This window comes from Zeugodacus cucurbitae, chromosome 3 (genome assembly GCF_028554725.1).
Source record: "Zeugodacus cucurbitae isolate PBARC_wt_2022May chromosome 3, idZeuCucr1.2, whole genome shotgun sequence".
NCBI classification, from domain to species: Eukaryota; Metazoa; Arthropoda; class Insecta; order Diptera; family Tephritidae; genus Zeugodacus; species Zeugodacus cucurbitae.
In genome coordinates, this window is record NC_071668.1 from 50,142,649 (window position 1) to 50,158,065 (window position 15,417).

The 15,417-nt window shown below is 38.7% G+C and overlaps 1 protein-coding gene across 1 annotated transcript in view; it reads right to left on the reverse strand.

Annotated features, from left to right (window-relative positions):
* Positions 1-15,417, reverse strand: part of LOC105218480 (cell adhesion molecule Dscam2-like) — a 95,254-nt gene that overhangs the window by 68,962 nt on the left and 10,875 nt on the right. The window contains 3 exon segments of the mRNA XM_054227201.1: positions 620-767; positions 9,849-10,021; positions 14,917-15,214. Coding sequence (XP_054083176.1) covers positions 620-767; positions 9,849-10,021; positions 14,917-15,115 — 520 coding nt within the window. The 5' untranslated portion in view covers positions 15,116-15,214.

Sequence of the window (15,417 nt, forward strand, 5' to 3'; positions counted from 1 at the left end):
TACCAAACGTTGAGAAGTGTGGAAAATGAATGAAATGAACATAAAATTATATGGCTATCATGAAAGGGTTTCTGGTATTTATTCGAAAATTAACACTTTTTTGCGGCATCTTTATTGAATGAAATTTGCAAGGAGCCCATCCAACGGGGTGGGCGAGACAATTCCAAAGCGAAGAATATTTCAAAGAAGTAGATACATATATACATATGTGTGTATGTAACTTGTTTTAAATTGTATTTGTAACTAACCTAACAGTATTGATATATACTGGCATACATTGTTCTACATTTTATAGGTTTACAAAGAATTTCGAAGTCGAGGCGCAAAGAGACTACATTTGTCGGTCAACGCGCACATTTTAGGTCTCATTCGGTTCGCTTAGATGAAGCTATATTGATCGGGTACCCCTATTTTTAACTCCCAAAAGATTTGAAATATTTCTTATTTTTCTCTAAGCAATTATGCTAATGTTCTAGCCACATTATTCAAACAGTACTTCTAGGCTTGGAAATGCATACCCAATTTTCCATGAATCTCTTACTGAATTTTGTGAAAACTTTTAATAAACCTGAAAACTGTAATTCTCATTTCTTTAATTCCAATTTATCGCAGTACTTACCTGCTTTCACAACAACATCACGAGAAACAATTGTACCCACAGGATTACTGGCCACACAATGATATACCGACCAATGGACATCTTGTCGGAACTCTTCCGCCTCGAAGGGAGGGAAATAAAGTGAGCCATTGGCAAGTATATGGCGCACCTGAAAGAAAAAAGTACAGAAAAAGAAAAAAGTACAGAAAAAGAAACAAATGAATTAGAGGTGAGTAAATAAAGAAGGATAAAAATATGTAAAATATATTGCAAAATTAATGTAATAACAATAACCGCATTTCTTTTGTTACCGATGAATGCCGGAGTATTTTAATACTTGAGACATAGCAGCAACATTTGCGTTGCATAGACTACAAAAAGTACCGAAAATAATCGGATATTGGCACCAAAAATCCACAGATTTTAAATCCACGACATCCATCAATGAGTAGTGCTTCAAAATGGGGGGAACGTCGGAATGAGAATACAAAGGAATTCGTTAGTTTAAAAAACATATACACATAAATCCGAATAATGTCAAAAACTCCTACACAGACAACCCGGCACTACTGGGTGCATTGCCATTGACACATTGCTACAATCAATGAAGGTAGTAGAGCATTGACTCCTCTCGTTACTCGTTGCTGCATTGTACTCGACGTTACAAGTGTAAAATTTGTTGTTGTGCGAAATAAAATGCGAAGTTGCAACATTGTCTGACCACCCGTTAATCTCCCTGACCAAAAGCACAGTTTTTTACTGTATTTGTCTGCTTGCTACACATTTAACGGCACTCACTCGACTACACTCACGTCCGTTCGCCCATCGACAGCTTGTATCGTCCTTGCCATATCGAAATAACCCAAACTACCCGCCTATGTCGGAAGTTTGGTTCAAGTGTTTATTGATTGAATTTGTTCGAAACTGACGCTGCCTGTGCGCCTCGGCTCCATGCACATGCTTCAGGTCAGCCGTAAGTGTTTGCTGCTTTCATTATCATTTTGCTGCCGCTGCCGCTGCTATTGTATTTGATTTTGTATACTAGAGGCAACTGCTTCGCTCTTTGTTATTGAAAGATGCAATATTCGAGTTGTGGGAGGCTTAGACAGTGGCTTCCTTAATATTTTGTGCTAGAAATATTCGTGGTTTGGATTATCATTATTCTGGCATTAAAATGCGCGCAAACTTTAAAGCAACAAAACAATTAAATATTTATAAAATAAGACGACATTTAAGCGTATTACTTATTTATTCTGGAGGATAGCATCATGTGTAGAGGTTCACGTAAGTGAGGAAAGTTTTTGATTGTCATTCACTTGGGAGTGGCCAGAAACGATTCTTCTCCACATGATTCACTACTCTGGGTAGCTAACAAACATCCGTTTGAAGGCGAGCTAAAGTGAGAAGGCGATCCCGCTTCTGCGGTTGTGCGTAGGGCTTGGGACCCACCACATAAAAACGAAGTACCGCCATCCAAGAAGTGCGATGGACGGGAGAAGGTGGGTTCTTGTGACATCTACTACAGCGGCCATATAAAGGAGTGCATTTGTGGTGGGAGAGAGACTACGTGGCCGAGTCCTGGCATTCGCCCCGGTGGATGATCGTCTAGCCACAATCCGCATAAAAGCGAGGTTCTTCAACATATCGCTTATTTGCGCGCCCACCAAAGATACTTTCTATGAGCGCCTAGAACACACTTACGAGCGCTGCTCCCGCCACGATGTCAAAATCGTTCTTGGCGATTGGCGTAAAGAATGTGTCTTTGGCACAACAGTCGCAAAATTCAGCCTCGATGACGAAACATCGTCAAATGGCCTGAGGCTGATCGACTTCGCTGGGGCCCGAAATATGGTAGTATGTAGTACCAGATTCCAGCATAAAAAATTAAATTGTGATAGACGGAAGACATGTCTCCAGTGTTTTAGACGTGTGTACGCTCCGAGGATGAGTTGTGGATTTTTCAGGTTTAAAGCCACACTGATAAGGTCCAATCAGTTTGTTGAAGGTAGGCTTTAGTTTTTCACACAGTATGCTCGATAGAACCTTTCAGACAAGGTGACTCACTATCGAGTGACTTCTTTAACTTGATGCTGGAAAAAATTATACGAGCAGGTACAATCTTCTATAAGAGTGTACAGCTGCTGGCGTACGCCGATGATATTGATATCATCGGAAGCAACATCCGTGCCGTTTGTTCTGCTTTTTCCCGCATGGATAAGGAAGCGAAGCGAATGGGTCTGGAGATGGATGAGGACAAGACGAAAATTCTCCTGTCATCAAGCAAACAGTCGGCGCATTCGCGTCTTGGATCCCAAGTCACTGTTGACAGTCATAACTTCGAAGTCGTACTGGGAACCAGTATCAACAACTCCAACAAAGTCAGCACTCGAGGTACAGAATCATTCTTGCCAACAGGTGCTACTTTGGTTTTCGAGAGAAAAATTTTGTGCAAGATTTATGGTCCTCAGAACATTGGCAACGGCGAATATCGCAGACGATGGAACGATGAGTTGTACGAGTTATACGACGACATTGACATAGTTCAGCGAATAAAAAGACAGCGACTACGCTGGCTAGGTCATGTTGTCCGAATGGTCGAAAACACTCCAGCTCTGAGAGTGTTCGATGCAGTACCTGCCGGAGGAAGCCAAGGAAGGGGAAGGCCTCCACTCCGTTGGAGGGACCAGGTGGAGAGCGACCTGGTTATACTTGGAATCTCCAACTGGCGCCGAACTGCGAAGGAAAGAGAGGAATGGCGCGCTCTCATCGATTCGGCTATAACCGGCTAAACGTTTCAACGACAATCACATACATACATACTTATTTATTCTCCGCTGAAATATTGAAATTCTTCGGTATATATACGACTAGCAGACCCGGCCACACGATTTTGTGGCAAGATATACATTAAATTAAGTTGGTCCAATCTTGGCTTTGGCGAAGATATTGATTACTCGAGGTCGATTTATGTTACGCAGCAGGATGACAACTCACACTACTTCTAATTGTAAAGTGAGTGGTGACAGTAATGCAATTTTAAATAGTTTGTGATAATTGACTACGTCATCCTGGTTTGTAGCTTTGTCAACTCTCCTGGACCGAAGTTCAAAATTGCTGCATTAAGATCATCGATATCTTTGTTTTTTTTAGCACCAATAGTCATTTACGGTTACTCATTTACTCAATCAGTCATTTATGGTTATCATATTGAGGTTTCATGTCAGGAAAACTTCTCTTTCGAGTCAATGAAGTGACAGAAATCTGTTGGAAATGTTATTAATCCATTGAGGTGTCAACTGCGACCATACCATTTGCAACTGCTTCTACAATCGCAATTTGATATTGTTGCAAAAACACTCATATGTTAGTTGTTAATTGGCGATTCTTTATGTGTCGCCACAAATTAAATGATTTTATGCATGCGATTAGCCCGTCAGTAACAGTTGATACAGGAATAATTGGAAGAGTCTGGCGTAAATCCTGGCTCCACCAAACACGTTCATCGACAATGAAGATCTTTTAAAGTCATGTGCAGTACCTCCAGCGACTTCTTGAATATTTGGAAAATCTTCGTTATAGCGCTATTTTTGGCGATTTTGCCGACTGGTGTTTCGTTCATTTGCAATTTAGGAGAAATTTCAAGGCCGAATGTGCCGTTTGTTTGCCTACTAACAGGTGCCTATTCCCGTTAACCTTGGAAACCTTGGAACCTTGGTGAAAATGAGTGAAATTGGTTCTGGAATTACATCAGCCCCCATATACTATATATGATGATTCTCTATTGGCCTTTAGCCGAATATATAGGTCAAATTGTATGTTATCTTAATAAAATTACATCAATAAATTGCGAGAGTATAAAATATTCGGTTGGACCCGAACATAGCCTTTCCTTATTTGTTACAAAGTGTTTTGGGCTATCGACACAACCTTCTTCAATTGAACAATAACAAAAATATTTTAACAAAGCAACAATGACAACCTTCAAAATATTATTTTTTTGTTTTCTCTTTTTATATTTTTCTTGTCTTCCACGAATATTTCAAGACTAAAATTAGCCAGATCGGTTTGGCCGTTCTCGACTTTTAGCGAGACTAACGAACAGCAATTAATTTATATATTATATTTATTTTGTAACTGTAAATTAGTAGGGCTTGGGACCCACCACATAAAAAAATCTCCCCAATGAAAACAAACACCGAGCCTCGGATGAGAAACTCCCCTTTTGATGACGACCCCTGCAAACGTACTAAGGATCATGATTTGAGGGCATGCACCTGGAATGTCCGGACTCTTAATTGGGAAGGTGCCTCTGCCCAGCTGGTTGATGTCCTCATACAACTAAAGGCTGACATCACCGCCGTCCAAGAAGTGCGATGGACGGGACAAGGACGGAAGAAGGTGGGTCCTTGTGACATCTACTACAGCGGCCATATAAAGGAGCGCAAATTTGGTGTTGGATTTGTGGTGGGAGAGAGACTCCGTCGCCGAGTCCTGGCATTCACCCCGGTGGATGAACGTCTAGCCACAATCCGCATAAAAGCGAGGTTCTTCAACATATCGATGATTTGCGCCCACGCCCCAACGGAAGAGAAGGACGATGTGACCAAAGACGCTTTCTATGAGCGCCTAGAACGCACCTATGAGCGCTGCCCCCGCCACGATGTCAAAATCGTGCTTGGCGATTTTAACGCCAGGGTGGGTAAAGAAGGTGTCTTTGGCACAACAGTTGGAAAATTCAGCCTCCATGACGAAACATCGCCAAACGGCCTGAGGCTGATCGACTTCGCTGGGGCCCGAAATATGGTTGTCTGTAGTACCAGATTCCAGCATAAAAAAATTCATCAAGCAACGTGGCTGTCCCCTGATCGAAACACGCGCAACCAAATCGATCACGTTGTGATAGACGGAAGACATGTCTCCAGTGTTTTAGACGTGCGTACGCTCCGAGGACCAAACATTGACTCGGACCATTATCTAGTAGCAGCAAAGATACGCACTCGCCTCTGTGCAGCAAAGAACGCCCGTCAACAAACACAAGGAAGGTTCGCCGTCGAAAAGCTGCAATCACAACCGACAGCCGAACGATTTTCTACTCGACTTGCACTCCTGCTCTCTGAGAGCACTCATCAGCATCTCGATATAAGGGAGCTGTGGAACGGCATCTCAAACTCATTGCATACCGCTGCAGCCGAAACAATTGGTCTACGGCAACGCCAAAAAACCAGTTGGTACGATGAGAATTGTCGTTCCGCAGTGGAGAGAAAACAGACTGCCTACCTCGCAACGTTGCGATCGACCACAACACGTTCGGGGTGGGATAGATATCGAGAACTGAAGAGGGAAGCGAGACGCATTTGCAGACGTAAAAAGAAAGAGGCCGAAATGCGTGAGTATGAAAAGCTTGAAAAGCTGGCCGACATGGGTAATGCTCGAAAATTTTATGAAAAGATGAGGCGATTAACAGAAGGTTTCAAGACCGGAGCATTATCATGTAGGGACCGAGAAGGTAATCTGGTAGCGGATGTCCAGAGCACACTGGGATTATGGAGGGAACACTTCTCCGACCTGCTCAATGGCAGTGAAAGTACAACACCAGGAGATGGCGAACCCGATTCCCCAATCGATGACGATGGAATAGATGTTCCATTACCCGACCATGAAGAAATTCGAATAGCAATTACCCGCTTGAAGAACAACAAAGCGGCGGGGGCCGATGGATTACCGGCCGAGCTATTCAAATACGGCGGCGAAGAACTGATAAGGTGCATGCATCAGCTTCTTTGTAGAATATGGTCGGAAGAAAGCATGCCTGACGATTGGAATCTTAGTGTGCTCTGCCCAATCCATAAGAAGGGAGACCCCACAATCTGCGCCAACTACCGTGGTATAAGTCTCCTCAATATCGCATATAAGGTTTTGTCGAGCGTATTGTGTGAAAGACTAAAGCCCACCGTCAACGAACTGATTGGACCTTATCAGTGTGGCTTTAGACCTGGAAAATCCACAATGGACCAGATATTCACCATGCGCCAAATCTTGGAAAAGACCCGAGAGAGAAGAATCGATACTCACCATCTTTTTATCGATTTTAAAGCTGCCTTCGATAGCACGAAAAGGAGCTGCCTTTATGCCGCGATGTCTGAATTTGGTATCCCTGCAAAACTAATACGGCTATGTAAGCTGACGTTGAGCAACACCAAAAGCTCCGTCAGGATCGGGAAGGACCTCTCCGAGCCGTTCGATACCAAACGAGGCTTCAGACAGGGTGACTCACTATCGTGCGACTTCTTCAATCTATTGCTGGAAAAAATAATACGAGCTGCAGAACTAAATAGAGAGGGTACAATCTTCTACAAGAGTGTACAGCTCCTGGCGTATGCCGATGATATTGATATCATCGGAAGCAATAACCGCGCCGTTTGTTCTGCGTTTTCCAGACTAGATAAAGAAGCGAAGCGTATGGGTCTGGTGGTGAATGAGGACAAGACGAAATATCTCCTGTCATCAAACAAACAGTCGGCGCACTCGCGTCTTGGCTCCCACGTCACTGTTGACAGTCATAACTTTGAAGTTGTAGATAATTTCGTTTATCTGGGAACCAGCATTAACAACACCAACAATGTCAGCCTTGAAATCCAACGCAGAATCACTCTTGCCAACAGGTGCTACTTTGGACTGAGTAGGCAATTGAAAAGTAAAGTCCTCTCTCGACGAACCAAAATCAAACTCTATAAGTCGCTCATTATTCCCGTCCTGATGTATGGCGCTGAAGCGTGGACGATGACAACATCCGATGAGACGACTCTTGGGGTTTTCGAGAGAAAGGTTTTGCGCAAGATTTTTGGTCCTCTAAACATTGGCAACGGCGAATACCGCAGGCGATGGAACGATGAGCTGTACGATTTATACGACGACATTGACATAGTTCAGCGAATAAAAAGACAGCGGCTACGCTGGCTAGGTCATGTTGTACGGATGGAAGAAAACACTCCAGCTCTGAAAGTATTCGATGCAGTACCCGCTGGAGGAAGCCGCGGAAGAGGACGACCTCCACTCCGGTGGAAAGACCAAGTGCAAAGTGACCTGGCTTCACTTGGTGTTTCCAATTGGCGCCAAAAAGCAAAAAGGAGGAATGAGTGGCGCGCTCTGGTGGATTCGGCTATAATCGCTTAAAGCGGTTCCTACGCCAAATATATATATATATATAAATTAGAAGAAAAACAAAATGTTAATTATTAATATCTCCTAACTAAATTTCATAAAAATCCGTTCAGCCGTTTAGACGTGCAAACCATAAAAAATCACAAACTCAATTTAGTTATCTGCCTACTGCCTACCCCCTAAAAACGATGGAGGGATTGTTTATAGTCTATGACTATTTCTAGGTTATAATCTATCACCATACCAAATTTCATCAAAATCCGTTCAGCCGTTTAGGCGTGAAAGAGTAACAGACAGACAGAGTTACTTTCGCATTTATAATATTAATATGGATTTGTTTGTAAATTCAATTAAATAAGAACTGTTGTATAAAAACGATAAATAGAACGGATCCACTTCTTTGTCAATCAACATTAGATAGCTATGAATCTACAAGGATACCAAACCATACCATACTCTTGCACAGAGTATAATAGGTTTGTTCACATAACCAAAAATTAATCGAGTTAGATATGGGGTTATATAGCAAAGTGCGCAAATCCGGCTGTCTGTCCGTCCGTCTGTGCTAGCGATGAAAATTGAGATATCTTAATGAAACTTGGTACACATATTCCTTGGCATCATGAGACTGGTTGGTATTGTAGATGGGCGAAATCGGACCACGCCCACAAAATGATGGAAACCGAAAACCAAAAAAGAGCCGTAAGTAAGCCATAAATAAAGCTGTGAAAATAAAATTTAGTATAGAGGATCCCTTAAGGTAGGGCATATTTGGATGCAATCTTTTTCTTTTATTAATGTGTCTCTCATAATTTCCACTAGGTCCAATATACATACATAATATTAAGGTTTTCAACCATCTATGTATATTGTTTAATATGGTCTTGGATATAGTGTACCTTGATGGTGAAAATAAGTGAAATCGGTTGAGGAATTACCTTAGTTTCTCATACAATATATGCTAATTTCCGTTATTCTAGTGGACTTTATGCCGAATATATGGGTCAAATTGTGTGTTATATTAATATAACTATATCAGTAAATTGCGAGAGTATAAAATGTTCGGTTACACCCGAACTTATCCCGTCTTGTGTTTCATTCATTCATAATATTTTTCAACTGATATTCTGCAAACTCAGTTTGTTTTTGGCAGATACACTTATTATAGCCAATCTGAAAAAGCATTGTACGAATACAGATCATTCGCAAGTTTTCTCAAAACTACGAAAACTTACAAAAACCTATTGTTGTTCAATTCCTCCGTTTTTATAAAACTCTTACAATTAACACGGAAGTCGCAGCTGCTTCGATCTATTATGTGATATTATTTTTCAGGTGTCAAATATATTACCTCCGAAAGAAGAATTGCCTCAATGAAAACCATACGACTAAAATTACCCATTGCATATAGGACTACGGTTTGTGATTATTCAATGGAGAAACCGAGATCAGATAAATGAAGACTAAGAATTAAAAATATTTTACAAAAATAGATTTCTGACAATATAATTTATGTTTTATAAATCGTATATCTCAGGCGGTCTTATGAAGATTTCAGCATAATGGTTTTATGAATTCTTTATGTCGATATTAGTTTCTTTTCCACGTAATGTTCTTTCGGACCTCATATGGCTTACAGGAATTTTAACAAAACTCTTATGAATGATTGCTTCATCACACCCAGTGCCCATATAATACTAATCCAACACAAACTGGTTACGTTTCAAAATTTTAAAGGTTTCTTTTGAAGGTTATGTCTTACGTCGTCTTATAGATACATATGCTGCGAACTTTTTAATCTGTATTGGTTCTGTATTCCTAACATAAACTTAAATAGCAATTGAGTAAAAAACCACTTGCTCACCTAGTATTGGAACCCATAAAAGTTCGAAATTTACTAAATATGTTAAAACCTTATTTTAAAGAAATTGTAATTTTCGGAAATATCGTAAGTGGCTTTAAAAATGTAAAATAAAATACAGAAATAAAACATAAGAAGGTTAGCAAATAAAAGAGGCTATGCAATGCTTATCATCACTGCTAACTGTAGCTCTTTTCATAATTAAGTTTAGGAGGTTGTAAACCTCACCTTTGATATCGAGGTAATGGGATTATTGTCCTTATCCAGCCATTCGACATTCGGCGGCGGGTTACCGTGTGCTATGCAATCGGCAATGCTGCCAGCATTGTTGGTGAATTCGATGCGCGATGGTGGTTCATGCGAGAAATTAGGCCCTTGAGTGTCAAAGTAGTTAGATGCATCTGTAAAAACAACAGAGAAAATAAATAGCATGAGATAAAAATTATATAAATACAATATGAAGCGTTGTGTGGTATAAAAATTTGTTGTACTGCGAGTATGCCTGCATTTACTGTAATAAGATGGCAAATTACAGATAAAATTTGTAGCACTCAAAGATTTTATTTGTAGATGAAAGAAATTAACGTTAAATGCGATGATTGCTGATGCTAACTGTAGATAACCGAAGAAGCCGGACAGCTGTTACAATCCCCCACAAATGCTGTCGTTAAACGCCTAGAAACCAGAAAGCAATCATACTCAAGCCACCAAGATTTTGCAAATGTTTTTTCTATTTACAGATTTTTCTATTTTTTTGCAATGCTTTCAACTGTTTGCTTAAAACCCCTTTTATATGCTTTGCATTACTGTCGCTCGGGTTACAAGCATTAGCTGAAGCGCTTCGTAACGTCTCAGGCAGTTTGTCGTGACTCCTTAGAAAATCTCTCTTACCAGCAACACACTTTCGTTAGATTCTATATAATCTTAACTGCTATGTATGTGTGTAGGCGCTGCCGTCATCGCTATTGCTCTAGCAAGACCTTTTAAAAAACCCAAGCAAACAGTTGCAGAGATTGTCAGCTTTGTCTTTGTTCTGCCTGGGAGTCGCTTTGCTTACTTGTTTGTTGGATTGGAAAATGGCCGGATAAGTGTTTGTTGGCGGCGTCGGGTTGAAGGGTGTGCGTCAGAGTTAGGTGGCAAAAAATTTAAACGAGAACTCACCACACACATTTGCTGGAGATACATGCTACAAACCGCAATGAGTTCAAGTGCATCCTTTTCAAATCTTACCTACGTAATTTCCAAGCCTATACGCATAAAAGAAGTCGCTGTCTACCATTCAGAAAATGTTCTTATGGCGCACAAGCAAACAGGAAATTGCAAGGAACAAACTCAATAAAGCCGCCGGGTGTGCAACAGTGCAACTTGCAACACACATAGAGGTACGCAAAGTATTGCATGTGTTGCACAAAAATTAAAAATAAAGCCGGCCTAAGTTGGGGCGAAATGCAATTTGTAGAACTTTAAAGAGTCAACATTTTTGGAGAATCAACTAACTTCAGTCGGTCCGGTAAGATACAATAGCCTTCAAAATAAATCATTGTCAAGTGAACTCAAGTATTCCAAAGATTAATATAGCCTTTAGATGATAGTTTCTCCAGTATATCTTGGAGATCGGAGGTAAGTTAAATAAAATTATATTTCGCTCTTAATGCTAAACTGTGGTGTAAATGTGGTTTGACTTAAATTAAATCCATATGTGCTAATGTTTGCACCGATTTCTCCTAGTTTTAGTAAATTACTTAATACCAGAAGATGATATATACTCTGAAGCTCTGAGCCCATATGTTTTATTCAATGCGAAATGCCCAGGCTTTATTATTTTCTGGGTAATCTACTGTCTAATTTGAGAAGTTATTGTCGATAAGTTTTAAAAGATATCTCAAGTAAGCCGTTTTACCTTACGCAAAATGTTCTGTGGGTATAACAATAAACACCAAACAGAAAGGATACTCACTTACAACTCTGTAATCATGTAAGTACAGGTCGGAAAAGAAAAAAAAGTTAAAAAAAGAGAAAATACTAAAAGAGTCTTTGCTATTGATTTCGTAGGGATGAAGACGAAATTAAAGTGAAACCAAGAATTACTACAACGGTTGTGAAATTGCTAAGGCATATGAAACAGTAAAAGCTCTGCTAGCGCTTCCTGTGCATTAGCGCTCCAACGTTGTCATGCTACCTATTGCACCTTTGTTCCCTTCTCTCTGTTTGGTACATTGTAGACTTATGAGCTTGTAGAATATATTGACATCCATAATGATGCTGATGATGTTGCTGATGATGAAATTGCTGTTGAATCGTTGGAATTAAGTATAAGAAGACAAGAAAATATTGTGCGCGAGTCAAGTGTGACAGTGCTGATGGTAATGACAAAGTTGCACAGTCTATTGATTTTGAGTTTGTTACACTTATCGTATGTTGATATTGTTGATACCAGGAAGCCAAGAATGTGCCTTCGCAGGAGGTTAAGCGCTTACAGATTAATTTATGTGGTTGTTGTTATTTTCTTACTTTGGAAATCTATACGGTTATAAGAAATATTAACGGCCATATTTGTCTGGGGATATTTATGCATATCGGCTAGAAAGATATAGTGAATATGAAATATTTTGAAACAACATATTCTGAATGGTATGTAATTCCGATCTCGATAATTATTTTCAAATGATTTTTAGAAACTATTCTTCATTTTCTGCGGACTTGTTGTATATATAAAAATTATTATTATTTTATTATGTATATATTGAACGTATAAGGCCAATAGATGTCTATGTATCCTAAAAAATAGTACCCGCAGTAGTCGTTTAGTTGGATTCGAGACCATATGTAATTTCGATTTTTTAAATCTGTTTCAATTAGAACACTTCTAATTGTACGATAATATCATGACCTAAATCAAAGATGAGAAGAGAAATTGAACCTTCAGCTAAATATGGGATCATGAAGAAGAAATTCAAGCATATTTCGTGACGTGACGTTTCTTCACAAAATTGGGTATATTAATTATTCCTTTTATTCCAGGAACGATTTCAGCCAATTTCGCCAACAAGCTACACTATATCCTAGATTATAAGTTCATCTCATGTTCGGTATCTGTAATCTTGAAAAGTTATACACCGATTTTGACAATTTTAAAATAAGAGAGACTTTTCGATTAAAGGGAGTATAAAAAAATCGAAAATCTACTAACTGACTGGTTCCGCCCTGATATTATGGTAACCGATATTAGAAAATCAAAATTATTCGATAACAAATGTACATATATGTACAAATACAATTAAGTATTAACTTATAAGAAGAAATAATTTGGAAATGACCCAATGAACACATTCAATTTCATAAATTAAATTACATATTATGTATGTAATTCATATTCCAAATTGAAATTAATAAAACAAATAAGCGGAGATATTAATTCCTTTCCCTCCAGTTTGTGTGGCCGAGCTCTCTTTATTGTTTGAGTGGACTTGAAAATTTGTTTGCTTATCGCATTCGCAGATGAATACACACTTGATTTTGGAAGTATTCGCTAAGCTAAACTAATTAAGCGCCGAGAGTTTACTGTTGTATATTTACAAATGCCTTTCTAATCACCGTGATATGAATATGGTTCCAATTATTGACATTAGGTGTATTTTTATTAAGGTATTATCTTATAGATTTCCAAATTCTACCGCTTTTTTAATAATATGAAAAAAAGCTAAGTCTATTGTCCATAATTTATATTATATTAGTTTTAGATTTCTATTATATAAATTCTCACAAAATACCAAGTTTTTTGCGTTCAAAGGGTAACTGATAGAAAACAATTCATAAATGACTTTTTTTCGCTTCATATCGTTTGTTGAATTGTGTTAAATCAACGTTAACCTAGTTAACCAATGCATAGTAATAATTACTTATTTCTCCTCCTTTGATAAGAAGTTATTTAAATCTTCGAATTAACACAAGTAAGCTGTTTATACGCACATCAAATAATGTGCTGTGTGTTCGAATTATTGTTAAAGTACAATAATTTAAGTTAAACATATGGCATTATTCTTAACCTACAAATATGCGCATTAATAAAATAATAACGATTATCCAATGATTTAAATTGTTACATCGCTACATATAGGCTTATGTACATTGTGAGCTTTCGCATGCTAGGGTGGTTCATTCTTTTTTGAAATTTTGAGAAATGATAGTTTTTGAAGTACCCATATTAATTTAGACGATTCGTTGATACGGTTAGGTTAGATTAGGTTCAATGGCTGTTCCAAAAATTGTTAAGGTTTAACTGATAAAATACAATTTCACGCAGAGTAATAATTTTATTGTAGCCTCCAGATTCAACGCATAATCGCGTTGTAATTGGACGTTTTTTGTATTTCACGAACGATATTGTCGGCCCGGTAAATCAGTAATTCGTGCCCGTGTCTACGCTGGTCGTGGCGTAATGCTCGCAATGAAAAAACAGATTCCTGAAATAGCTGGTAAGTAAATGTCTAGCAGGTATTCTCAAACTTTGGATAGTCGCTAAACTTTAGGTGTCAATAATTATATTGGCCCCTTTCATGACATATTAAGAATAGTAAACTTTCGTGACGGTAATCATACGGAGAGCAAACCAAATTCCATCGGCAATTCTCCACAAAATTTTGAACTAATTACCGCGCCTTTAATCTATATATATAAAAATTTCAAGTCATGTTGTTTGCCGGTATTGGCGCTTAAACTACTGAACCGATTTTAATCAAATTTGCATACGTCTGCAGTTTGGTCCAACATAGGATAGTTTATATTTCAAATTTTAGTCGCAATGTCCATCCGTCTGTGCATTCGGCCATTCGGTCAAGCGATAATTTGAATTGCAATCTAGATATCTTAATGCAACTTCATACACGTAAAAATTAGAAATATGAGATTGTATTGTAGATATTGTAGATATGTAGATAATATTTCGATTTTCAGCACTTCTGCACTAAAAAATTTTCTACAATATTTTAATTCGAATCAACATTTGTCTGAGGTGATTTAGAAAGCCATTTATAGCTTATACCTGGATTTTTTAAATTTATCAATTGTCAACCATCCTAATGTTATGGCTGCTAAGGCCACGGCTGCTACCACATGCTAAATACCGAGCTGTGTGTCGTTGCAACCGCAAATACATAAATTTCAATTATCAACTTCAATGTTAATTGCATTCCTGGTAATTTTTCACATTCCTACATGTGTACAATATGTTTTATATACATACATGCGTAAATGTGTGTATTGCACATATGGATTAAAATGCGTTCACTCGACTCACCTGTGCTCGTTGTAGCGATGACGACAAGCACGGCCATCAAGAATAACAGGATAGCATCCTTCGTTGTCGTTGCACCGGCGACTTGCAGACTGCGAGCCGCTTCATACCGTCGATTGGTCGCTGAGTAATTAAATGCAGTTTTCCGCCTTTTACTCATTTTTCCAATCGCTCGCTTATCATCCATCTCTTCGGAAGGCATGCATAAATTTGTAAAGCGACGTATGCTTCAATAACAAGTGAACAGCTTATGGTGGCTCCACGGAAGACTCAATTTATTAGTTACAAGCTCACGGAAAGACTGAAAAATTGAAGAGAGGAAGGAGAACTTATAAGTATAACGTCAAAATATTTCAATAGGTATGTATAAATAATTGTGGAGAGCGAATCTCCATATTAGATCAGCTAAAAAGAGCACAGACTACACATATATTAACAATAAATCCATTTTATACACATAAGTAATGCATATATGTACATATACTTATATGTATATATGGGTCA